This window comes from Rhinichthys klamathensis, unplaced genomic scaffold (genome assembly GCF_029890125.1).
Source record: "Rhinichthys klamathensis goyatoka isolate OS25496 unplaced genomic scaffold, OSU_Roscu_1.1 h1tg000040l_1, whole genome shotgun sequence".
Classification (NCBI taxonomy): domain Eukaryota; kingdom Metazoa; phylum Chordata; class Actinopteri; order Cypriniformes; family Leuciscidae; genus Rhinichthys; species Rhinichthys klamathensis.
In genome coordinates, this window is record NW_026606587.1 from 3,565,213 (window position 1) to 3,592,538 (window position 27,326).

The following is a 27,326-nucleotide window of genomic DNA, read 5'->3' on the forward strand; positions in this document are numbered from 1 at the left end:
CGTCAAGTGGTTTGGTGCTCATTTGAAATGATTTACTTATTAAAACAAATAAGAGACTAAATTATAAGTTATATAGTCTTGAATAAGTTTTAAAGTCTTAAATTGTGGGTGGGGGGGTGGGGTGGGGGGGGGGGGGGGGGGGGGACTTAGTTTATGCTTAAAACAAGAAAACACAAAATATGTCAGTGATGCAAGAAAAATAATCTCGCTTTCCCTTGAATTAAGTTCTATTTTTAAAGGAGCTGTATGTAAGATTGTGGCCAAAACTAGTACTGCAATCACTTTCAAATTACTGTAGAGTGGTGTATCCCCTCCCCCTCCTCCCTGACTCGAGGTTGCCAGATCGGCTGCAGGATCCAGCAGGAACGTGACGAGCTGCAGCTGTGGTAACTAGAGCAGAGCTGGCAACCCGGATGCCGCAACACTACTGACTTCGTGATTGGTAGACAGGTGGAGGGTGGAGCATCAGACCAAAACACAACATGACAACATCAACATCAGTTGAGGGCTGCAACTGCACTTTTTAAATGACAATATCCTGGCCAGACTACTGTTGTCAGTGATATAAGTATTTGAAATGTACATGATTTCTTAATGTCTAGTGACATTTCAGGGCCATTTTATGATTAATTGAAATAAATTTCTTACATACAGCTCCTTTAATAGATGATTTATTTTTTTCTGAAACCAAGAAGACTTAATATATTAAGCTATTTTGCTTCTCAAGTAAATGTATCTTGATTTAAAGCCCCCTGTGGTGAAAATCAAGCTTTAAAGTCCCTGTAAAGTAAAAATTAAGTATGTGTTCTGAGTTTGTCACACCACAGAAAAATGTGTTATTAGCCACCCAGACAAATTTGAATGATAAAAAAAGCCGGCAAGTACATAAAATAAGCTATCAAAATCTTGAAAAAATGAGCAGTATTCTCTGCTCTCAAACGCTGGGGGCGTGTCCGCTGGCTGCGCTGAAACCACGCCCACTCGCGGGAAAGCTGCCGACGCTGATATTAGGTGATGCTTTCGGGACCGGGAGATAGTCGGTTCGGCCCCGTACTATTCACCAGTAACAGCGGATTATCAGTGAATCCCAGTTGTCTCCGACGAAAGTTTATAAAACTATCCCGTGTAAAATGATCGCTACAGAGGCGGGTGTTGGCGGTGATCCTCAGCTCTCAATCAAGGTTGGCTCTTCACAAAATTAATCCACCTCTTCTTGATGTGATCGTTTTTAGGAAATTTAAATAAAGACACCGATCTGTTTTGTACATGATCGCATCCAGGTAGTAGCCTACGCATTTCCGTGTCTAAGGCATAGCTAGCTAGCAAACTGTAGGCTTGTAGGAGCACGCTTACGTCATTATGGTGCGTGCGACGGTTTCGGGATAAGAAGAGCGGCGCTCTCTGAACACAATGAAGTCCATCGCTCTGTTTTCTTTGTGGATAATTTTGTGTCGTTTGGTCCACGGTGGTCCACAGCCTGTTGTTAAACAGATGCGTCGCCTTAGTGGCGCGAAAATTTTCACGTAATCGTGCTGCTCGTATGAGGAGGTTTGCAAGGTACCAGCTGAAGTGCAGCAAGGACTTTGCAGCTTTGATTACGGACTGTGTTGGTTTTGGAGCGTCGCAAAACCATGACATCACGCGTCCTGTTCCGTGCTCCAGCACGGTTAGCGCTCACACTGCATGCGAACCGCGCCCGAGTCCAACTGAACCGTGCTCTGGTCCACCTCTTCCAAGCGGGCCAGGGCCGGCTAATCGAGCCGCGCCCGGGCACGGTTCGGAGCACTCACACTAGTCAAACGAACCGCGCTTTGGTGGTCAAACGCACTCGGGCACGGTTCAAACTGGCTTGTGTGAGTACACCCTAATAGTACTTGACAGTAAGTCGCGATTGAGTGGCCTCAGTGCGTCATCAAGTAGGGGCGTGTCCAGGAGCTCAGGGCCTCCAGTGCGTCATCGAGCCCCGTTTTAGCCCCGCCCAAAAAATCAGGAAAATAGCAATGGTGAAAAACTGTTTAACGGTCTAACTCCACAATTCAGTAATTCACAGTTCACAGTCTTTGTAATATGTTTTAGCAATACATTTCTAACATTTATAATGGGTTTAGATTTTTTTTTTAGAATTGCCTTTACAGGGACTTTAATGTTGTTTATATGTCTATGTGGTGTTTTTAATATACTGTAAGACAAACCATGTGCAAATTCATAAGACAACACCGTTGCTTAGTATTTTCTCCTTAAAACTGCAGTGAACCAAACTGGTTTGAATCACTGGTGTTTCTGACGTCATAAACTACCCAGTAACCAATCACATCAACAAGTGGATCCCTCTGCTGGTGTGAGTGAGTGGAGGCGGGGCTAATTTGCATATTCAATGCATACTAAATGAGGCAAGGGTGTAGAGTTACATTCAAGCTATTTTAATGTATTTAAATATGTAATTTTGGTGATCAAAGATGAGTTTTAATTGATACAATTATTGACTACAGGGGGACTAATACTATTTAGATATTTGTCAAAAAACAAGATCGACAAAAAACAAGTGAAAACATCGGCATACATAAAGAAAAGCTGAAGTAGTGACAACCAAGCTAATGCCACTTTAATAGCAAAAATACCTATTTTTTTGGTGTATTCTTTAATCCTGACAACATATTAAATAATTGTCAGTTATTTCATATGTAAGGCTTGTCAGGATAAAATATATATATACAGTATAATTAATAATAATAATATGTAATACTAAGAAAACGTGTTTGTAACATATTTGGTGCATCAGTTTTTTATGGCCCACATGGAAATGTGGAGCTCACTCTCGAGGAAAAAAAATCTTTTATTCAGAGGCCCATACTGAGCAGAAATATGCAATTTGGTGCAGATGATGTTATTTATATGGCCAAAAGGTGAGATGAAACTCTGATAGCTTATAATGTATATCAGTGAGATTTCCATTAGAGACTACTTACATAAAATGCATATAAATATCAGTTGTCACTCTATAGACTGGTTTCACAGGCAGAACTTAGATTCAGCCTTGTATGTGAAACCGGGGGTATATCCTCTAATAATGTCGAAGTAAGAGTTTAGTTCAACTTTAGTTTAGCTTTTATGATCAAAGCTCTGCGGTTTCTATTGTGGGGGCAAATAATGCAAAGCAATACAATGATGATTGAAAGATTTACAAGTAAAAGTTCCTTAAAAGCCTGATGTATATTTAATACTTGGGTTTTAACATGATTTTTCTAAAATATTATGTATGGATAATTAAGTAAACCCAATTTGCAAATGTATCTTGAAATATTAATAACATAAAAGTTATTCTTACATTTACTTGTATAAAAATCTATGCTAAATTAAAAGGCCTTTAAAAAAAAGTATGATTGTGTACAACAGGTTTGTCAGGAAAGTTAATCATGTTGATAATTTAGAGGTCTTAGAAATTCATGTATAAAATATAGGGTAAAGGACGAGTGATGTTATAGACCAAGATATCAATTCAAAGACATTTTGAAGGAATTTTAATATTTTATTATAAAAAGATAACATGAGTGAAAATTCTAAGTGGCTTGTGTATAACTCTGTACAAACTGTTAACCTTTTCATAAATTCAGATCTTTATTGGACTAAGAAACCATGCAGAGTTTCAAAAGTTTTTGGATTCTAATTGGCAGTGAGATATTTAATTACATTGGGCCAAAATGAAATGTCATGTTCTTCCCAGATCAGCAGCAGACACTCAAACACTGATGCTACAATGGCTGACCTGCGTAAATGTTCATTATCACTATACAGAGAGGAAAATGTCACTTTTTGTCATTGATCCCGCTCACATTTCTAAGCACAACACAAAATATGCAAAATATTTTTTCGTAACAACAGACTCTTACTAACAAGATATTATGTTGCTTTAAGATCACGTGTCTTATCATTCAGATGCGTTTAAAAATACAACACAACTAGTAAAATAAATTAAGTCTTGGTTGTATTAAAAATGTAATGTATCTGACATGTTGGTCACTATGAATTAACGGAAGCCAATCAAAACAGGGTCGGGATGATGAAAGGCGTGTCGTATCATCCGATTGGTTTCTCAGTGTTCTGTTCCGCCCACATAATGACAGATGGCATCGTAGTCGAGAGTGAACAGCTGCTCCTCGTAACGGTCCAGCTGAACCATGGCTCGACACTTCTCCCGGTCTCGCTTCAGGATGCGGCCCACCTGCAAGATAAGCCATTATCATTCTACAGCATAAATGCACTTCTTCATATATATATATATATATATATATATATATATATATATATATATATATATATATATATATATATATATATATATATATATATACACACACACACACATACATGTATATATTTAAGAAAAATGTGTAATTTATATATAATATAAATCATATATAAATATATACAGTATATACATGCAAATATTTCTATGCATGTGTGTGTATTTATATATAAAAATAATTATACACAGTACACACACACATTATGTAAACAAACGTTTATTTTGGATGCGACTAATCACTATTAATCGTTTCACGGCCCAAATTGGTATGCACAAATATTTTATTTTAATTAGGTTACCAATTTTAACTAATTTTAGTAGTGAATAAAACTAAAATAAAATCCATCTTGCTGTGCATTCTGGGATTGCCTCATATGTGATAAATGCCACGCAGCCTGCCTTTGGACCAAATGAGGTATAAGCAGAGCTATTTTAGTATCATTTATATACGGTTATATTATTTATTCATATTTTGAATTAGCTTTTGTTTTTATATTTTGTGTTTATTTATTTAGACTTTTATTTTAGTTTTTGTCATTTTCAACTTATTTTATTTAAATAACTTGCCACGGCAACATTTCTAATTTTTATTTGATGAAGGTTTGCTATTTCACGTGATATTTATTTTTAATTTTTGCTTCACTTCAAATTAATTAAAATTATTTGAATAGGTTTACTTCATAACAAGTAATGTCAACATTATTCTGTGTGTAACACCTTGATGAAGTCCAGAAGTGTCTGACGCCTGCAATGCTGTCTAAGTAGGCGGCCCACTAGGATTCGGAAAACAGAGCAAACAAGTGAATCCATATACCTGTCCTCGGTGTTCTCCCATAACCACCATAACGAAGTCCGAGTCGTTCTTGGGTACAATGGTCTCCAGCATTTTCTGTCTAATATCTGAAACAGACAAATGATTAAAACCAGTTATAAGGCCAAAGTCTCACTGTTAAAATGCCTCTTATAATGGTCAAGGTGAAAGTGTGTCGTACCGTCCAGCAGCCTGTTGTCCTCTGTACGACACACACAGGTGTGGGGCGTCAGGACATCCTCGATTCTCATCTAAACACACAAAACAAATGAAAAAAATTTACTTCAATTTATACTAATATCTTATGGCTTCATAATATCTTAATTATGGATAATCGGGAAAAAAAAAACATTCTGTTCAGTGCATTTATGAAAACAAGAACACATCTGTGTTTCCCTCCTAAAACACCAATACAGACACTGTACTAAACAACCCAGGCTCACAACACTAGTCAAGTACCTTAGAGTTGTAGTATTTGCCTCCTTTGAATGCTTTATCTATGAATCGCACACGGAGGTCGCGTTGGAGCCATGAGGGGGCCGGTGGAGAGGGACGCGACTCTTTAGCCGGGGGAGGCTTCTCTCTGGCAGGAACAGGACGTTCAAACACATAAATATAGATTCAATATTATACATGTGAAACATGCTGTTCTTGAGTGCCTGTCTTACCTGTCTGCACTTGACTCTCTGTGTTTCCTTTTCTTCTGATCTTTCTCTCTGTCTGTCTCCCGGTCTCGATCTCTATCTGTCTTTCCCCTCTCATCTTTGCCGTTTAACTTCTGCTCTCGTACCCTCTGCTGTTCCCGCTCTTTTTCTCTCTCTTTGTCCTTGTGTGCTTTACTAAGACGACCTGGTAGACAAAAACAACGATTAATTCAATGTTATTTTGGTTTGTTTGTATACGTTCCTGTGGATATTGCGTGAATGACGGGTGGTTGGGTAGATATTGTGTTTTGCGGTAGGTGGTATGCCATACGGAACCGTTGTCCACTGAAACTGCATATTAACGCACCAGTGGGGCTCGACAGCCTTAGTCAACGGGTTGGCGCGTATGGTTGGGTTGCGGAGAGATTGTGATATTGTGGTTAGGTCTCAGCAGCAGGAGGGATGTAGAGGTCAGTAAGCTGGGCTGAGTTGAGTGGGGGACGGAGGGGGGTGACTCTGGGACGCCAGAGTCACTGTCGAGCCCTCTTGAGGTGTCGTGGGCTAGTCGACGAAACACTGAGGACGGAAGGTGCCCACTTGAAGACCCTAGAGATGTCCCCTACTCTGTTCAATCCAGACGGTTGTCGTGCTGGTCCTGTAGTTGCAGCCGTCGCGTGCGCTAACGCGCCAAGTACACTGCTGCCGTTAACGCCGGACAGAAGGGGAGTCACACTACCTTATGGAAAGAAGCGTAAATGGATGGAGAAGCATAGTTTACTGTAAAGCTACGTCTTAGTTTTGCTTATCTTGGCGAAAGCCGAGTACAAATCAGCATGAAGTTTTAACATCTACTCTCGTGTAATGGAAATCATGAAGATCTGGATACATCCAGTGACTGCGGTGAATAGTGCTGCTGGCAACCAGGGAAAGACCTTGTGACAGCCTGGAGAGACAGCTGACAGGAGGAAAGAGACCCCAATGGGGCTGGTAAGGGTTAGCTACCCTTGTCGGCAGTATCCAGCTCCGTGTTTACAGGATGCTGGAGACACCCGCCCAAGGCTTCTGAGAAATTAAAGAGAAAAATACCCCTAGAGTCTGCGAGAGCGGGGGCGGAAGATGACTCAATGTTGGACAACATGGTTAACGACTTAGGAATGGAAACGGATATGAGTATGGAGAGTAAGACTAGTTCAAGAGCTGCAGTAAGTAAAGTCATTGAACTCCAAGTTTGTGTCTGTGGCTGGAGCAAGGTGACAACGGTCAGGGGTTTGAAGGTTCATCAAGGGAAAATGAAATGCTTGAGGGAGAAGGGACAAGGGCCTCGCATTGATCAGTACTTCTTACAAAGTCAGTCAAGTCAGTCGAATGAAATCCAGCGACAGGAAGCAAACCACAGCTCGCAGGATATCAGCACCCCTGTCATTGACGAAAGGAGGGCTTGCACAGTTAGTGATGAACATATTCATACTTGTGAACCCGGTCAGGCTAACCAGCATAAGAGAGAAAAGAACCTCAACGGGCATAGGCCTGGAGTTAGATGGCCAAGAGCTTGTGAGAAAACTGCATGGGACACGGTAAACACAGATCTATGCTTTGCATTGGAAAGATTAACTGGTACAGTTGAAAAGAAGCTGGATAAATTTGGGGACATCATTTACGCATATGGAAGTGAGAGGTTTGGTGTGGAAAAAAGGAAGGAAAAAGTACAAACTACTCCTGGAATGTCTAGACGGCAGCAGAAAATTGAAGGGTTAGTTAGAGAAAGGAGACAGCTGAGGAAGCAATGGAAAAGAGCAGAACAAAGTCAGAAGGAGGGACTCAATCTCTTACAAAGGGCCATAAAAGATAAGCTGGCAACATTACGCAGAGCTGAGCGCCTACGGAAACGCTACAAAAAGAAGGAACGTGCGAGGGCTAATTTCTATAAAGACCCATTCAAATTCGTAAAGAAGTTATTCACCAGTGAGAAGAATGGCACTTTAAAAACATCTAGGATTGAGCTAGAGAGATATTTGGAGGACACGCATACAGATGCAAAAAGGCATGAGCCTATGTCAATTCCATCAGACATACCACCTATCAACCCACCAGAATACCAAATGGAGGTCTGTGCACCTAAGTGGAAAGAGGTAGAGCAGGCTGTGAGAAAGGCAAGGGCTTCATCATCTCCAGGGCCTAATGGAGTTCCGTACAGAGTGTACAAGAGTGCTTCAGGAGTTCTGCGAATTCTGTGGAAATTGATAAAAGTGGCATGGGAAAAACAGGTTGTACCTAGAGCATGGCGCAGAGCAGGTGGAGTCTTTATACCTAAAGAAAAAGATGCTACAAGCATCAGTCAGTTTCGTCCTATTTCACTATTAAACGTTGAGGGTAAGATTTTCTTCAGCATTATTGCCCAGAGATTGTCCACCTACCTGTTAAAGAATGGCTTCATTGACACCTCAGTTCAAAAAGCGGGTATTCCAGGGTTCTCAGGATGCTTAGAACACATCAATGTTATCTGGCAACGAATTCAGTCAGCTAAAAAGGAGAGGAAGGAGCTCCATGTGACATTCCTGGATTTGGCTAATGCATATGGTTCAGTGCCACATGAGCTTCTTTGGGCAGCATTTGATTTTTTCAGAGTACCAATGTCAATAACAAATTTAGTGAAAGCCTATTTTGGAGATTTGCAATTCAGTTTCTCAACTCCAAAATTCAGCACTGCATGGCAATGCCTAGAGGTTGGAATAATGGCAGGATGCACCATTTCTCCACTGGCTTTTACCATGGCGATGGAAGTAATCATGAGGGGATCAAGATGGGTAGTAGGAGGAGAGCGCTTGGCTTCTGGGATGCGACTACCAACAATCAGAGCATACATGGATGACATGACAACCATGACTACAACAGTAGCCTGCACTAATCGGTTATTGGGGAAGTTAACAGATAATATTGAATGGGCACGAATGAAATTTAAGCCCTCTAAATCAAGGAGCATCTCGATAGTTAAAGGAAAGGTAGTAGATAAAACATTCTTCATTAATGGTGAGGCAATACCAACAGTTTCTGAGAAGCCAGTGAAGAGTCTTGGGAGATGGTACGATGGGGATCTAAAGGACACAGTTCGGGTGGGAGAAGTTAGACGACAAGCAGTGGAAGGGTTGAAGAGCATAAACAGCTGTGCTCTACCTGGTAAACTAAAACTCTGGTGCTTTCAGTTTGGTCTACTGCCGAGGTTGCTGTGGCCACTGACCGTGTACGAGGTTTCTTTGACAACAGTGGAGAAGCTGGAAGCGTTGGTAAGTTCATACATCAGGAAATGGTTGGGAGTTCCACGCTGCCTCAGCAGAGTAGGACTTTATAGTAAAGGAATATTGCAGCTGCCAGTCTCTGCTTTAACCGAGGAGTTCAAGTGTGCCAAGGTCAGACTGGAAATGACCTTAGTAGAGTCACGCGACAAATGTGTAAGGGAGGCAGCCCCTGTGTTAAAAACTGGTAGAAAGTGGTCAGCAAAGAAATCTGTAGTAGAGGCAAAGGCTGCCCTTCAAATTAGGGATATCGTGGGACAGGTACAGCATGGAAGAGGGGGTTTTGGGCTCAGTTTAGCTCCTCCTAAATGGCACAAGGCAGGCCCAGCTCAAAGGAGGAAGCTGGTAGTCAACGAGGTGCGACAGCAGGAGGAGAGGATGAGGTGTATAAAGGCCATTTCACAGGCCAAGCAGGGAGAGTGGATGAGATGGGAGAGTGTGGAACAACGTAAGATGGGCTGGCAAGACCTTTGGTCAATGGAAGAGAGTAGGATCAGTTTCCTTATTAGGTCAACATATGATGTTCTCCCATCACCGCAGAACCTAAACCTCTGGGTAGGAGAGGATCCCTCTTGTCCTTTGTGTTCATCACCTGCCACATTAAGGCACATTTTGACAGGATGTAAGGTGGCTCTTAGCCAAGGTCGGTTTACTTGGCGCCATGACCAAGTACTGCGATGTTTGGCTTTAGCATTAGAAGGCAAGCGTAACATGACCAATAAGTTGCCACCTGTTCTAGCAAAACATTACATGCAGAAGACAATATTCCTCCGCCCAGGCGAGCAACCACCAAGAAAAGGTGTTAACACCAATTCTCGCCCAGGACAACTGGAAGCTGCTAGGGACTGGAAGATGCTGGCTGATCTTGACCAACGGCTTATTTTTCCACCTGAGATTGCCACCACTAACCTACGACCAGATATTGTTTTGTGGTCTGGATCAGCACGCATTGTTCAACTGATAGAGTTAACAGTGCCATGGGAGGATGCGGTAGATGAGGCATATGAGAGGAAGAAACTGCGGTATGCTCATCTGGCCACTGAAGCAGAACAGCGAGGATGGAGAGTCCAGGTTTATCCAGTGGAAGTGGGTTGTCGAGGTTTTGTGGCACACTCTACAACCCGGTTCCTCAGAGACGTCGGATTCAGTGGCCAAGAGTTGCGTCGCACAGTAAAGAACTTATCTGAAGCAGCAGAAAGGAGCAGCAACTGGCTGTGGTTGAGACAGAAAGATTCTAGCTGGCTGTGTACAGGCCGCCACGCTACGGTTTCGTAGAGTTCTTGAAAACTTGAAGAGTCTGTTGGTTTGTTTGTATACGTTCCTGTGGATATTGCGTGAATGACGGGTGGTTGGGTAGATATTGTGTTTTGCAGTAGGTGGTATGCCATACGGAACCGTTGTCCACTGAAACTACATATTAACGCACCAGTGGGGCTCGACAGCCTTAGTCAACGGGTTGGCGCGTATGGTTGGGTTGCGGAGAGATTGTGATATTGTGGTTAGTTCTCAGCAGCAGGAGGGATGTGGAGGTCAGTAAGCTGGGCTGAGTTGAGTGGGGGACGGAGGGGGGTGACTCTGGGACGCCAGAGTCACTGTCGAGCCCTCTTGAGGGGTCGTGGGCTAGTCGACGAAACACTGAGGACGGAAGGTGCCCACTTGAAGACCCTAGAGATGTCCCCTACTCTGTTCAATCCAGACGGTTGTCGTGCTGGTCCTGTAGTTGCAGCCGTCGCGTGCGCTAACGCGCCAAGTACACTGCTGCCGTTAACGCCGGACAGAAGGGGAGTCACACTACCTTATGGAAAGAAGCGTAAATGGATGGAGAAGCATAGTTTACTGTAAAGCTACGTCTTAGTTTTGCTTATCTTGGCGAAAGCCGAGTACAAATCAGCATGAAGTTTTAACATCTACTCTCGTGTAATGGAAATCATCTTGGGGCACTTACAACATAAGTGAACAATTGAGGAAATGTGAAGCTAATAGTTTTATAAAAGCACTTGCATTCATTTCTTTTTTCTGTAAAACAATTTGAGCTGTAAAGCTGTTTAAATACATTTTTATAGCCGTTTTAGAGATTTAGGGTTTGCTGCATTTTTAATGCTGAAATCATTGTTTATGTCTTGTAGCTATAATTTTGAAACCGAGTATTTTAATGTTTATGAATTGGTTTCATTCACTTCCATTCTAAGTGCCTAAGAGTTTTTCTTTTTTTAAAGAAAAGAAAGGGCAAGTGGACATTCATAGACAACTAATTGTCTTTTCTGAAAGCATAAATAACAATATTTACAATTTGAAAATGATGAAACTGGTTTCACGGGTGCAAACCTGCTTGTGAGAATCCCAGACCACACAGCTTCTGATTACAGAAAAATAGAGACTTGCTGATGATGTTTTGGGTTTAAACGCTTGCACTCAAACAACTTGTTTTCCCACAAGCTCGAATTGCACTTTACACAGTCAAGCCAGTTCTTCAGTCGTATTATTCTCAACTGTTGAAACTATAGGCTAAGTTAAGCACAATACATCAGTGCACATTAAAATAATATGAACTAATTATATCAGAGCTCACTTTCACAATCTACATTATTTCCCACACATTCAGTTTCACAAGAAACCATGTCACATTCTAGAAGTTAAACACGTTGTGAATTAATATTTCTCTTTATAGGTCTTTAAAAGAATATTTAATGGGAAAAAAAAACAGATGGAGAAGCACCAGAATAACAAAATTAGGACCAACATTTTGGATTGGTGTGTAGAATAACTGGAAAACTCAGGCCAGAAATATTACATCCGCTAATTCAAAGCAATTTGACAGTGTTGGAGTTGTCATGAACAACAGATATAGATGTAAGAGCACACTCACTGAGGTCTTTGCTGTATTTGTCGTATTCCTTGCGAGTGACTAGTTTTAAAGAGTGCTGACTGATGGTTACTGTCTTGCCGCCGATGGCAAGTTTGACTACAACTCTGGCGTTATCTGGATCCACTCCCTCGATCTGTCAAAGAAACGGTGGACAAAAAAGGAGACAAAATGAGCTAAAAAAAAGAAACACAGACAGGGAGAAAATCAAGTAGAAATGTCACTCAGACTATTATATTCTAGTTAAAAAATTACTTTTTTTTGCATTTCATATTTATTTATTTTACTCAAGCACATATGCACGCATATATATATATATATATATATATAAATAATTTAACAAAAACATGTTTTTCATTTACAGGAGAGGGAGCTAACAACTTTTATTAACCACCAACCAAAGCTGATAACCTTAAATATAAATGGAAGATATAAATAGTAGTATATATAAAGTATATATATAGATATAAGTAGCTATAAACAGGGCCAGATTATGAACACAAGCCCACAACATTTTTTTAATCATATCTCCAACACACAGAGATACAATGTATTGTGTATATATATACAAATATGTACAAATATTCCAGGCTACAACACATTAAAAGTATTAATACCAGATATGAGATCACAGGAAACAGGTTTCTAGACACAGCATTTGTAATTACCGTTGTGTGCAGTTTCTCTCGACACTTCAGTTTACATGGTCGGATCTATTCAAACTGGTTTCAACTAGGACATAAATGGCCTGGATATAAAATCTCATACTTTTCTCAGATCATTAATACTTAAAGTCCCCCTGTAGTCAATAATTGTATTCCTTAAAACTCATCTCTGATCACCAAAATTACATATTTAAGTTTCATATATACGTTTTTTCCTCAAAAAAAATTCATGTAACTTTACTACACCCTGGCCTTTTTTAGAGTATTATTTGGTTCTATGAATATGCTAATTAGCCCCGCCTCCACTCAGATCCACTCGTTGACGTGATTGGTTACAAGGTAGTTTGTGTCGTCAGTAACACCAGCGATTTCAAACCGTGTTTTTGAGACTGTGTTTGGTTCACTGCAATTTTAATGAGAAAGTACTCAGCAATGGTATTGACTTATGAATTTGCATATGGTTTGTCTTAACATATTATAGACATATACACAACATTGAAAACTTGATTTTCACCACAGGGGGACTTTAAAATCTTATATCTAATATCTTAAAAGCATAATATATGCGTTGCTGGCTCACAAAATGCCTTGAAGTGGTCCATCTTATGTAATTCTATCATCTCTTTAGTGTGTCAGTACACGGGTTCTCCATTACGGTCACAGAACTGAATAGAGATGAAGTAAAGTCCACTCACCTTCCCGTACAGATCTTTATGCGCTCCTGCTACAACCTGCACACATCCTCCAGGCCCCAGAACCAGCGCCTCCTCTTCTTTCCCCCTCTCATCACCGGGTTTAGGGGGTCTCTTGGGGACACCGGGCTCCAGGTCTCTAATGGATGAGCGATCAGCACCCAGACCCAGTCCTTTAGGCCTCAACTGATGCTCTATAGGCTTCACATCTCTAACAGGTAATAAAAGAAACTAAATAATTAAAAAGGAGCAACTAGGACATTTTAATAAACCACAAGCTAACAGAATCTCCATCATGTGCACGCACGCATCCCGCCCCTAATAAAGAGCAGCCTGTGTGTTTCCATGTCCATACAAGTGGACAGATGGGCCCGTAAGCACAAAAGATTAAAAAGTCTGCGGCCAGTCTGCGCCAAAGATTCCCTCAGCCGGTCTGAAATAATTCTTCATTGCATTTGACATAAAATCATAATCTCGCGTCATTAATGTCTCCAACTGGGACAATAATCCCAACACAAGGAAACATGAGCGGAAAAGACTCGCAGAGAGCCAAACATCACGTGCATTAGAAAGCGCTTATTGCACAAAACAGTGATTCAAGATTCTTTATTGTCACTATACAAAGGTATAGCGAAATGAATGCAATCCTTACGGTACCATCACATATAGCTTGTGCTAACTAACATTTAATTTAAATAATACAATTTAAGTAGAATAGAAAGAGTACAATAATGGCCAATATACAGTACAATACATCAATAAACAATATGCCATAATCAAGACAACACAAAGACAATATAAAACAATAAAACCAGTGCAAGCAAGGCGACAGTCAAATAGTGCAGAAAAATATAAGTAAGTACTGAAGCGAGAGTAAGTGCAACAGAATGCAACCCAATTTAAATAATATAGTGTAACGTATATATGCTGAAATATACAGAGTGTGTTGTTAACCTTCTATAAGATGAGATATAACATGACCCATCAGATTGGTGCATTTCTCGGTTTATGAGTATGTGTGTGTGAGCTGGCATTGTTCAACTCCCGTATAGCGCTGGGGTAAAAACTGTTCTTGAGTGTATTGATCTGCGATTTGATGGACCTAAATCGTTTACCAGAGGGCAGCAATTCAAACAAATGATGACCCGGATGGAAAGGATCCTTTAAAATGTTTCCTGCTCTTCTGAGACAGTGTGTGCAGTGTAAAGCTCTTTTAGAGACGATATATAAGTATATAATACACACATACAATTAGGGATGAATGAGGACAAAATCACCTAGGCTATAACTGATCATTTTTTATTTTATTTTAAATAATTGTGTTGAATTTTCAGCTTTAAAACATTTAATTTTTAATATCACGATGACCATTATGGTACATTGCACTGTACTTTTGAATATAAGATTTTCAAGAACATCTGACAAGATTTTAAATATTAGGAGAAGATCAATCAACATGTACCTTTTGTCAAAATCCTTTATGACTGATGGATATTTTATTAGCTTGTACTAGGTTCAACCCTCTGAGAAATCTTCAAAGAAATTTAAATTTAAAGTTAAACCAAAATCTTTACCAAAAATTGATTTTAAAAATACATATATATATAGTTTTACCATAAACTTTTCTCACCAAAAAAATAAAAAAAATCACAGACACTGGCATGGAAATGATTAATGAAACAAACATCTGAATATGCTGAGTGTCAAGGGCACTTAAAAAAAAAAGAGATTCATTTTTTAAATTGAAAAACAAAAACACTTTAGTCGAAACTGTGGCCTACATAGTGGCACACACTGAGCCGTGGTGCATTTTTCTGCTCCCTCCCACTCGTTTTAATTACTTTAATTACAATTCATGGAAAAAAAAAAGTGGTCCTTACTGTTTAAATGTGCGTCCAATTCCCTCTCCTTGCTTCCAGCCCATTCCCTTCAGCATGGCCAACCCATAAGCCTCCACAGGAACAAGTTCATAGTCGGCCTCTGTGGACTAAATCAGAACGAATCAGATCAATATTCAATACACATCTCAAACATCTCCACAGAGAAATCAAGCACAAGCCAACACGTACAGACTTACAAAGCAACCAAAAACACATTCAGACACTAATTAGAAACACACACCTCAACCTACAGAGAAGCTGATAATTAGATGAAATATAACAGCTTCTTTTTTACGCAGTGGAAGAAACAAGCTCTTTGACAGGCAGAGTAGAATTCACTCAAAATCGTGTTAAAGCCTAATCAAGCTGTAGCTGGCGCTCTCACAACAATCTACAAGTGATGGACTTGCACTGCAGGAGAAAATGACACTGGAGGTGTGTGTAAGAAAGAGAGAGAGAGAGAGGTTTATGCAGAGTAAGCTGTTTGGATGCAGCAGGAGAGTTCTTCATCACTCATTTCATTAGGACACACCCTTATACTACACACACACAAACACAATGTGAATGTAACAAGAACACTGCGTGTGCAATGACCTTGAACTGCCCTGTGCTGACACCACATTTGGCACCATTACTGGACAACAGCTCGAGCAGCAGAACATACACTCATAGAACACTAATGAGTTTTAATAAAATACACTTCACAAATCAACAGCTACAACTGCATTAGAAATCCTCAGCATGTTCAAACACACTGATATGGCCCAGATTTGCAATTAAAACTGAGAGGGATCTTTATCTGTATACAGAATTGAACACAGCCATATACAGCGAGCACAAAAGGTGCAGTACCAATAATAGCCATTTCTCTTTTAAACAGTTAGCTTGCATGATGGGATTTTTACTGAGGTACATTTTTTTAAATTTCGAGACGGTCAGCGAGTAAATGCATTGGCGCTGTGGTGTGTTTTGAGCCGAGCTGATACATTTTCTGAGTGGCGCCCTGTTCAAATGTGCAGCTGTTTGGTTTAGCTGTTTAATAAAAAAACAGTTATTTTGAATTATAATATGTTTTACATTATTACTGTATTTTTGATCAAATAAATGCAGCCTTGGTAAACGAAAGAGACGACTTTCAAATGCATTTTTAAAAATCCCACCCCGGTTTTAAATGATAGTGTATCGACAAAATATATTAACTTATTCTCTTACGAAACAAGTTTTGGCTGTTAATCATAACCAAATTGCTTATAGCATTAGTCATTGTTTTAGCAAACTCAGCACCGTTTTAGCTCCATTTTGTTTAGCTAGACAAACTGTACCAAAATACAAAAGGAGAAAACCAAATATTGCAAACCTTTTTGTTTAGAATTTCTCAACTCGCAGTATTTGCAGAACGTTAACTCTGTACGATTGTGACTCAGGCCATCCTTAAAAATATTCTTGTTTGCCGTAACCCGACCGACCCTGTCGAATTAGGACCGACCCAATTATTTATTTTTTTCCCCTTTTAGTCCGACCGACTTGCCGGTTGTAAACTTGCATTAAGACCGACCGATTTTTTTTTACTCTTCAAACAACTAACACAAATGCAATAAAATAATATAAATTATATTATAGTAAGTATTGTGAATATAAATTGCGTAGGCTATGTTCTTTCTTTTAAATAAAACCCCGTGGCGTCATCTATTATGATTATGTTTACACCATTGGTTTATGCATGTCACATGGCCTGTGCGTTCGCTTCGTTTCATTCACTGTCAATGGTTCGCGCTCGGTGATGATGGCTGCGGCGCGGCTGCTTGTGAAATACGTCTGTATATGAGCCTACATTTAGTCGCTCATTATTCGAAATTCTTAATGGTCAAATAGGAGAATAGGGAATCGATGTTAACGGCCTTTTCTCGGAGCGCGTCCAGCTCGTCATGATATGCCCACCGCGAACGCGCGTCACACAGCAACTGCAGGCTCTGACAAACAAACACACATAAGTGTGGGAAGCCAAACACACCGAAAGTGGGACAAACGGCGCGGTGTTACAGAGTTCGCGCTGCGCTGACTTGTAATCTGCGTGGCTCAATGGACCGAGCCGCGACAGACTCGACAGCGCAGAGAGAAGTGTTTGCTTGCGCCAGCCAATGGTCAGCGCGGCGCGAACTAATCTCACCAGCGCCGCGCTGACCAATAAAACAGCACATCCCATACCGAAATGTACTAAATAGCACAAAAGAAAATCGACCATTCCATAATATGTCAGGACTACTTAATCGGCCTATAGTTTCTACAATGCGCCTAGCCATTTGACCTCACTGATTTCCGTTAATAGCAGATGTTTATGGGTCAAATCTCTCACTCTCTCCCTGCAACTTTTTGTTACCCTCCTTTCCTGCCCCTAGACCAGAAAGGGGGCTTGTAATAGTATGGGTCAAATGTAAACGAATGGTGCCAAACGCGCTGTTTTATTGGTCGGCGCGGCGCTGGTGAGATTAGTCATTTTAATTTATTTGTTTCCCTCTGAAAATCCACTTTCATGGAAATCTAGTGGCTCCTTTTTTTTCTTCTTTTTTTGATTCAGCCTATTTTTTTTTCCAAATGAATGCAGCTGGAATTAATGCAATAAATATGTTTTTTTGACAAAGATTTCAAATTGTTTGTGGTCTATAACCTGTATCAGAATGAGGTTCGCAATGGTGGGCCCGAAGGCATGGGTTGAAGACCCAGTCAGTGACGTCACGATATGTAAATTTGTTTAGATTCATACCGACGTAATCACCATGACCAAAATTATCCTTTTTTTTTTACATTGAATCTTGAAAAAAAAAAAAATAGACCTACCTACTGACCCTTTTATTTTATTTTATTGCTGTTACTGCAAACCAAAATATTTTTAAGGATGGCCTCACTTCTGGATCTATAAGGACAGATTCATCCAGCTTTACAAGATTTTTCCATTTAATTCAATAGCATTGCTATGATGAATTTGACACTAAAATGTATCCTATGTGCAGGATTCTCAGGAGGAGATAAAGTATTTGCAAAAGCGTTTAAGTCTTTAATTATTTAAAGGGACAGTTCACCCACAAATTTACTCACCCTCAAGTAGTTCCGAACCTGCATGAATTTCTTTCTTCTGCTGAACACAAAAGAAGATATTTTGAAGAATATGGGTAATCAAAACAGTTGATGGACCCAATTGAAGTTTATCAACTGTTTGGTTTCCCATATTCTTCAAAATAACTTATTTTGTCTTAATTTTTGGGTGAACTATCCTTTTAATAATGTGTAACACACCATTCTGAGAACCAACATTCATTGCTGGATAGACTATCTGAAAACAGTAAAGGGGCTCAACTTTGGCTTAAACAGGTTAGGTGAAACAGTTCCTTCAATCCATCTTTTTTTATCCATCAAGGACCTACCGACTCTGGTCTCATATCCACGTTGACTTTATCACCATCCTCAAAGCCCTCGGGAGCCTGGTTCTGCATGAGAATAGGAATGGCAAGGTTCGGATCCGACTGTGGTCCGTTCTTCCATCTCTCCTGGTGTTTTTGAGACTCTGTAGTAGATGACATTCAAACAGAACTACATTAATACTTTATTATTCATTTAGTAAATGCTTTCTTATAAATAAAAACCCTGACTTACTGTATTTTTAGTACAATGACAAGAAGTAGAGCATACAACCTTTGACTTACCAGCCCAGATCTATAACCATCAAGCCACAATATTGCCATAATTGCATGTTAATTGCAATTAAATGAAACTGTATTCTAGTTTAAATGTATATGAAATGCCATTAATTGAACATAAGAGTGTTTTGACATACTTAAGTAGTACTTAAGTACTTTAAATATAATTTCATAATTACTTCTATTGTCTTTGAAATATAGTTAAAATGTACTGCTAAATGTACAGACAAGCATTTACAGTAAACTAAAATAGGCTATGCTTTAATGTAATTTCTATTGAAACTTTTTGTTGTGCATTTCAACGTATTTGGAATATAGTATGTTACCTTTTAAATGTAATTTTAAATACAGTTAAAAATTATAATAAAGTACTTTTATGTGCTTTAGTATGTTAGTCAAGTCAACATATCAAAATAAGTGTACTACCTTAAAACATGACAAAAAATATTATAATAATGAATTAAAGGTGTACTTAAATGTATAAAGAAGCAGTCATGAAGGTGCACTCTCTTTAAGTACACTTAAGTGGCATTTTATTTCATTAATATATCTGCAAGTATAGTATTTGTTTTTATTTAACTTTAAGATTTGAGGTGTAATAGTATAAGCGTTCATTCAATTCAATTAAGCAAAATTCGTTTTCACGAGGGAAATCCTTAAGATTTATTGCCATAATCTGAAACTGTAGGGTAAATTTGACATCTCACAAGTAAACAAAAAGTAAACAAACAAGGTTGTGTTTTGAAATCTAGTTAGCGACTTGGGCAGCCTTTTAGGGCATCATATGCAACTTTTGCAGTACATTGACAACCTTTTGTAAACACTTAACTATTAAAATATTAATTTACAAATGTACTGCCGTGGTATTCCAGTCTAAATGCCATGAATCATGTAAGTTTGGTAATGTTATATGTGTGGGTGCCCAAAAACGCGTCCTTAAAGGCATCTCACTAGGTTTTTAAAACGCGTCCAAAACCAACTGAACGAATAATAGAGCAACACACCTTCGATGAGTTCTTTGACGGCTTGAGACTCCACCGTGTCCTGCTCCTCCCGGGACGGGTCTTTGGTCTTGTCCTCGCTGCTCTTTTCCCCTCGCTCAGCATCCTGTCGGTACCACCGGTTCTTGTGGATCAACGGGATAATAAGCTCCTTCGGTTTCTCCACCGGTTTGGTTCTGTAGAAGCAACAGGCATAAACAAGTTGAAGGACACGAAAAGATATAACGTTAAACAATCAACATTGATTACACTGCTTTTATTGAAACTATTTGCTAACCTAGCTAACGTTAGCATTCAACTCACCCTTTTAGTTCTTTCCCTTCTACTTCAACTAAAAAATCTCGCTCTTCCGCTTTCCCGGGTTTGGCCCTGCTCAATGTTTTACTAAAACCGAATGATATTGGGGCAGATTTTTTGCCCCCATCATCTTGGCCAATATTAATCTTCAGTGATTGACGCTCCTGGTGCCACTCCGGCGACGCCATGTTTGTTGTGTGTTGTAATCGCTGGTAAATGTAGTTTTATTGTGCAAACATCTCTATACCCGGAAGGGTTCGAAAGACGACAATTCCCATAGTGCAACACGGTACAAACGACTTTATCTCTTCTTTCTAATGTTTTAAATATGTAGAGAAAATGTTGTCTAACATTGGTAAGGCACAATTACCTGTTCTATTATTTTGTTAGTAATATATCATTATATTAGTAATTAATAGCTACAGTTCTACCTTGTTTAAACTCACCTTGCAGTGACCCCTATTGGAAATTAGCGGTGAAAATATAAGCCAAGCATAGTTTAGTACAAATGATTAAATTAGAAATATATATTTTTTGCTCCCAAGTATGGAAATTGTTGTAATAAATATTAATATACAGGAGTTATGCAAGCCTAAAGCACATAAAGATTGATCTAGTTGTTTAGCCTATATTTGCCCGCAAAGTGTGGGCGTAGGTTTGTAAAAGGTTTCATAAAAGTGATTAATCAGTGATTAATAAAAGCGTTTTTTATTATTATTATTATTTTTAAATGACCTATTCATCTTTGACTCTCTTGCCTAATCATAGACTATGCCCATCCATAACTATTTTTCTTTATTAAGACAGAGCCCTTCTGGGAAAAAAAATTTAATGATCTAAAACCAGCCTATTGTTTGCTGGTCTTAACTGGTTTATGTCGATTTAGCGAAAATGACAGTTCCCAAAGCCCATCTGAAACCAGCAGAGCAATCTGACCAATCTCAGAGACCAGCAATTAAACCATCTTACCTTAATTCTTCTTCTTTTCTTTAGCAGGGAGAGTGTGGTAAAATTTGAAATGCCCTTCCACACTTTCCCAACTCACCTATCATCTCAATCCTCACATTTCACCTGTCCGCATTCCCTACCTTGACCTATCACGCTTTTAACAAAACCTGCAAACTACCTGGTTCGTTTACACAAGGGGCGGATCTTCCCCTTATATCTATCCCTCCCCTCAGCGCCTCCAATATCGCTTCTTATTCTCTTATTACAGTGTTCTTTCCTTATTGCCTGCGCCTGGGAATATCGAAGCGTGCGCTAGATGCGATCTGAACCGGTGACACGCATCGCTTCCCGCAGCAATGCCTTCACGGACATCCGTGACACTGTCCTCCAGTTCCTAATCGATACTGTCGCCGTGTTCTGCTTATTGAGCGATGCGAGGAGCCAGACTCAGCATAACCGCTGCAATGTATGTAACCGATCAGCGCATTTATCCAGAAAGTCATAACAATTACGCGGATAAAAACGCCTCGGGACACACGATGAGGAGAAAGATAACTATGAAGGTAAGATTTGGGCTCTGCCATTGATTCTAAGTGGACGTGTTGCTATGTGAAAAATGGAAATCACTCTTGGTGCTGCTAATACCAAGAAAATTCAAAAAAGCTATTCAGTTTGTTTGGGACATAAGTTATCATTGGCCCAAAAGCCACAATCCAATGACAGTGTCTGTTGTTTTGGAGTGTCTACAACCAAGTGCAAACGTGCCCAGATAGCAAAATTTGTCTGGCCCACCTCTGGGCCTCAACCTTGCTTCAATTCTGGCCCAGTTCTGGCTGGGTCCCCGGCCCAAAACTGGCCCAACACACTGACAACGGACTCAAACAACTTCCTCTGGCCCAGATGTGGCCCACACCCTGTAAAATGACTCTTATTAATTGATATGGCCCAGGTCTGGCCCAGGCACTGTAAAATGACTCTTATTTATTGATATGGCCCAGGTCTGGCCCAGGCACTGTAAGACGGATCTGGCTGAGAGTCGGCTGGGTCCCCGGGCCAGATGTGGCCCAGAAACTGGCAGACAGTGAAACACAAATTCAACCGTTTAAAAAGGGTTTTTATTATAAAATTAACAAATACACTTTAATACAAACATATTAATGAACAAAATACACTTTATTAACATTTAACAACAAAACAATTTTAAACAAAATAATAAGTGAATTGTATTTATGATTAAAAGAAAAACATCATTCTCTTTCACACACAAACTCTCTTTCACTCTTTAACACTAAATAAATTCCTTTTGCAAATGTCAAGTCACCATTAAATATATAGCCAGCCATATACAGTAATGACTGTTTCAAAGCAGCTTTAAACAGGAAAATGATCAATGATGCAAACAGAGTTCAATTTGGCTGTAAAGCTGCTCTAAAAATAAAATAGTGTCATTGTTCAGTTGAATTCAACTGTTTATTCAGTTCTGTTCAATAACTGTATAAAGTATATCAATTATAAAAAGAGTCCATTTTCATTATTAAGCAGCTCTGCAGAAAACAGTGATGTCATCGTCCAGCTCAGTTCAGTTCTCATATAATGGTGTCAATGCCGGCCGATCAGTAATATTAAGAATAAGTGTCCCCAACTAAGCAAGCCAGAGGTGACAGTGGCAAGAACCCAAACTCCATCAGTGACAAAACGAAGAAAGTAAAACCAGGCTCAGTCGGGGGTCCAGTTCTCCTCTGGCCAAACAACGAACATGGTGTGTGTTAGGGTTCCAGGCTGCTTCACAAGTCAGATTGTGGATTGATATCATTCAGAGTATTTTATTCAGCTCCTTTTGCTTGAAGATTGGAAAAGATTACACCAAGGTAAAAGAGTAGCAAAACTCGAGAGCATGTAGATGTGAATTTGAGAATTTGTACAATAAATATTTGTACTTGTACAATAAAATTTACACTCACAGCTCTAATGTAAAAACCTCCAATGTGAAAACCCTGTATTAGGCATTTGCAACTTCTCAAATCTGCCATTGCAATTGTTTTAATTGCCCCGCCTTTCTCTCATCGCCACTCAGTTTGCAAATGCACAAGTTAGTTACGCATCTAATATATTACGAAAATAGTTGCAAAGTCAATGCGTGAAGATTTGAAATAGCAATGGCAGATTTGAAAAGTTGCAAATGCCTAATTGAGGTTGTACTGCGAATGTGAATGAACGAATACAAGTTTTGTGTCTGTCATTGTATTTCTGTGAATGGCATTTTACACATTTGTGACTACTTGTCTGCAGCTTCAAATTCAGAATACAGGTTTGTGACTATTGTCTGGGAGTGAAAATCTCAACATTCAACAGGTTTTCAAGGTCAAATAATTATTGTACAAGTTCTTAAATTCACATCTATGTTCTCCAGTTTTGCTCCTCCTTTACCTTCATAAGATCACGCCGGCGTCGGTGAGAGGGGAGTTGAAGCTGGCCGTTGGGTCTGTGTGGAGAACTGGTCTGTTTCTCGTGGATCTGATTCGATGACTGTGCCGAGGACTGTTGTGTCAACGAGGTCTTCACAGGCGTTTGTTTCTAGGTCTTGTCTAGTTGTGATGTTCTCGTCTGGCATTTAGGCTGTTGTGGTCATCTTAGGGTGCAGGTCCACCATCTGGTCTGGATGCAGACTAGATCCGGCTGACAACAGTAGCCTAACCTTGGGATAAGAATGAGACAGAGAGACTAACATTAGCATAGATGCCATTCTTTTTACGATGTAACAAATACATTTGGTGTAAGCTACCTTACCGGATGTGAATTATAGAAATGTGGGAGTGTGTTATGTTTATGCTAGGTTAAAGAGTTGTGTTTTTAATATAGATTTAAACTTATCTTGTGTCTGCCCCTGGATCTGCTGCCAGTTCATGGATCCCTCGATCTCCATTTCAGCAACATTAGCCATGAGAGGGTTTCTCTGAACTGCATCTTTTAAATAAAGGAATAGATATTGTGAAGTCAAAAAAATTCAATCTTAAGCATTAGTTTAAGCACATAGGTTAGACAAATGCTGTTGCCAGAGTTCACGCAGCAGTTTAAAATATTGGTAACACTTTATAAGGTCTCATTTGTTAAAATTAGGCTAGTTAATGTGTTAACTACAGTAACATTAACATTGACCAATACATTTGTTACAGTATTTATTCATCTTTGTTAACATTAGTTAATAAAAATACAACTGTTCACTTTTGATTTAATAATGTATTAGTAAATGTCAAAATGAAAATTAACTAAGATGAATAAATTTCTTAAGTATTGTGCATTCTTAATCCATGTTAACTAATGTAGTTAACTTATATTAATGAATGAAACCTTATTGTAGCAGTGTTACCAAAATATCTGTAAAAAGTGTTGGTGTACGATTCCAAACAGTGCGTTCAGATGAAACTTCAGTTTATGTTCGCTTAGTCATAGTAACGTTATCATGCCCACTGCAGTAAAAATGTTAAGAGAACTACCATTTTAATAACATTATACAGAGATATACGCTTTTTTTTTCTTTCACTCTAAAGAGCTGCTCTAAAAGCAGATTACGTTACCCAGCGAGCAAACAGTCGTCTATAATACGTCTAAAAGACGTAATTGTTAGACATCCAGAAGACGTCCTCACAGGAGCCAGAATGAAAGTTTTTTATACGTCTTTTCAGGACGTTGTTTAGACGTCAATTAAAGACGTGCTACAGACGTAATTTTTAAACATCCAGAAGACGTCCTCACAGGAGCCAGAATGAAAGTTTTTTATACGTCTTTTCTGGACGTTGTTTAGACGTAAATTAAAGACGTGCTACAGACGTAATTGTTAGACATCCAGAAGACGTCCTCACAGGAGCCAGAATGAAAGTTTTTTATACGTCTTTTCTGGACGTTGTTTAGACGTCAATTAAAGACGTGCTACAGACGTAATTTTTAAACATCCAGAAGACGTCCTCACAGGAGCCAGAATGAAAGTTTTTTATACGTCTTTTCTGGACATTGTATAGACGTAAATTAAAGACTTGCTACAGACGTAATTGTTAGACATCCAGAAGACGTCTTCACAGGAGCCAGAATGAAAGGTTTTTATACGTCTTTTCTGGACGTTGTTTAGACGTAAATTAAAGACGTGCTACAGACGTAATTGTTAGACATCCAGAAGACGTCTTTACAGGAGCCAGAATGAAAGTTTTTTATACGTCTTTTCTGGACATTGTATAGACGTAAATTAAAGACGTGCTACAGACGTAATTGTTAGACATCCAGAAGACGTCTTTACAGGAGCCAGAATGAAAGTTTTTTATACGTCTTTTCTGGACATTGTATAGACGTAAATTAAAGACGTGCTACAGACGTAATTGTTAGACATCCAGAAGACGTCTTCACAGGAGCCAGAATGAAAGGTTTTTATACGTCTTTTCTGGACGTTGTTTAGACGTAAATTAAAGACGTGCTACAGACGTAATTGTTAGACATCCAGAAGACGTCTTCACAGGAGCCAGAATGAACGTTTTTTATAAAAAAATTTTGGACATTGTTTAGACGTCAATTAAAGACATGCTACAGACGTAATTGTTAGACATCTAAAGGCAGCCAGAATAAAAGTTGTATTAGTCACGTTTTCTGTAGTATAAATGTCAAAGAAGACTGTTAAAGACCCATATTGAAACGGAAATCCCATTTGTGCATTTTGCAAGGATCCAACTTTAAAAAATCTTTACTTCAAAACAGTGGCAGTGAGTTAGTTCTCACTGAGAAAAACCCAGTTACTCATTGTTAATGGTTGTCGTGTCATGAAACTGCAGACACACAGACCATAGACCTAAATAAGATTTGAAAGAATTTTGATAATATTGAATACTCAATTGAATACGGGAACTGTGTAGTGTATATACAAGTCTTGCATTTGTATATCTTATCAATATAATTGTAATAAACTGCTTACCATTTGCCTGTAAACCAAACTGATCACTCCAAGAAATCAACTATTTAAATCTCAAAATATATATTTTATTACTATTTTGTTCTACTGGACCAAAACTTAAAAGCCAGAACAGTAAAGTTATAAATTAACACAATTTCCCTTTAAATAATCTATAAAATGTTGTTAAAACAGTATAACATATCAATTAACAAAATGTGGCTGCTATAAGCTTCACAAGCTTCATTTATAGCGGCAAGCCCCGACTCTCCCGGGGGCATGTTTCAGATGATCGGCTGCAGACTTTATTTGGGCCTCTGTTGCAGCTGGGTCCCATTTCATGACAGCAGCTACAATCAAAGCAAAAAAATACACATGTAAAATAAATAAATACAAACGCCACTGTTGTGGTTTAGCTTGCAGCAGAGATGCATAGAAAATTTTAGTACTCGAATCAATGAAATGAAACAGTTATTAAATCACAAATCAAGTAAAATTACATCAAGCCTGATATAAAGCATTCCACACACACATACATATATATATACACACACACACATATACATATATATTTTCGTATTCGTATTGAACCGTTCGGTACGAGGCTTTCGGTTCAGTGTGCATTACAAACCGAACGGTTTGTTGGACTATTTTTCCTGCTGACCAAAATTTCGTTATTTAAAATGTAGGGGCGTGGCAAGCGTGCTCATAATGTAAGAGATGCTGCCGCGACCACAACATTGCCCAACATCAAATAGCAAACGTAATGTAAGCGGAACGAAACTGCAGCTGCGCTACTCGTTATTGTGTGGTTGACGGATCGTTTATCAGTTTGGACCAATCCAGCGTCTTGATCAAGCGACACTGTTACTACACAGCACTAAGAGATCCAGTAAAGAAAGCAGTTGAATTTGCCACTGAAGTAATAATATCGCAGCGAGATCTAGTGAGAAACATTCACATTTCTCCGTTATTAACGGATCAAACAGCGCTGACGTGGAAAACAGGAATAAACATTGTGCCATGAATGAACTATCCAGTGCCCACAGATCAGCAACATTCACCATGGATTTACTGTAGTAACACTACTAACTGTAACCATGGAAGTTTGGCAGGAATAGTAGGCTATAATGCTTTCAAGTAACGTTACGTCGGTTTTATTTCGACATTATGAATAAAATTGCTGCCCTCAAATGTTAATCTGAAATAAAATAAACCTTTGTTTATAACTACTACAATATTACAATTAATTTTTTTCAAGGAGCAAGGAGCTGTTTTTGTTTTATATGCTCCTAAGAAGAGTCAAGTGT

At 39.1% G+C, this 27,326-nt stretch overlaps 2 protein-coding genes and 1 long non-coding RNA gene across 3 annotated transcripts in view; 1 reads left to right on the plus strand and 2 right to left on the minus strand.

Moving 5' to 3' along the window:
- Positions 1 to 3,505: 3,505 nt before the first annotated feature.
- gpkow (G patch domain and KOW motifs) lies at positions 3,506 to 20,343 on the minus strand. Its single transcript, XM_056246651.1, has 11 exons — positions 20,145 to 20,343; positions 19,845 to 20,017; positions 18,568 to 18,707; positions 15,149 to 15,255; positions 13,272 to 13,479; positions 11,915 to 12,047; positions 5,783 to 5,963; positions 5,574 to 5,697; positions 5,296 to 5,365; positions 5,118 to 5,203; positions 3,506 to 4,219 (listed from the first exon to the last, which is right to left on the minus strand). Exons 1-11 carry the CDS (start codon positions 20,324 to 20,326, stop codon positions 4,091 to 4,093), a joined length of 1,533 nt encoding a protein of 510 aa, XP_056102626.1. The 5' UTR covers positions 20,327 to 20,343; the 3' UTR covers positions 3,506 to 4,090.
- A 966-nt stretch (positions 20,344 to 21,309) lies between these two features.
- The window catches only part of LOC130081920 (membrane-associated guanylate kinase, WW and PDZ domain-containing protein 1), a 115,761-nt gene continuing 109,744 nt past the window's right edge, over positions 21,310 to 27,326 (plus strand). Inside the window, exon 1 of the mRNA XM_056246645.1 lies at positions 21,310 to 21,649. The gene's annotated coding sequence lies outside the window, so the exon portion shown is untranslated. The remainder of the gene's footprint in view (positions 21,650 to 27,326) is intronic.
- Positions 22,566 to 27,326, minus strand: part of LOC130081933 (uncharacterized) — a 65,553-nt gene continuing 60,792 nt past the window's right edge. The window contains exons 2-3 of the long non-coding RNA XR_008806728.1: positions 23,514 to 24,050; positions 22,566 to 22,926 (exon numbers count right to left, since the gene is read on the minus strand). This is a non-coding gene — a long non-coding RNA (uncharacterized LOC130081933). The remainder of the gene's footprint in view (positions 22,927 to 23,513; positions 24,051 to 27,326) is intronic.

Excerpts from the sequence above, each read along its gene's own strand:
- gpkow (XM_056246651.1), bottom strand. The coding sequence starts at position 20,326 with ATGGCGTCGCCGGAGTGGCACCAGGAGCGTCAATCACTGAAGATTAAT. Across the intron at positions 15,256-18,567 it reads TGGATATGAGACCAGAGTCG|TCCACAGAGGCCGACTATGA; the intron begins GTAGGTCCTTGA and ends GTTCTGATTTAG. Across the intron at positions 5,366-5,573 it reads GCAAATACTACAACTCTAAG|ATGAGAATCGAGGATGTCCT; the intron begins GTACTTGACTAG and ends TTGTGTGTTTAG.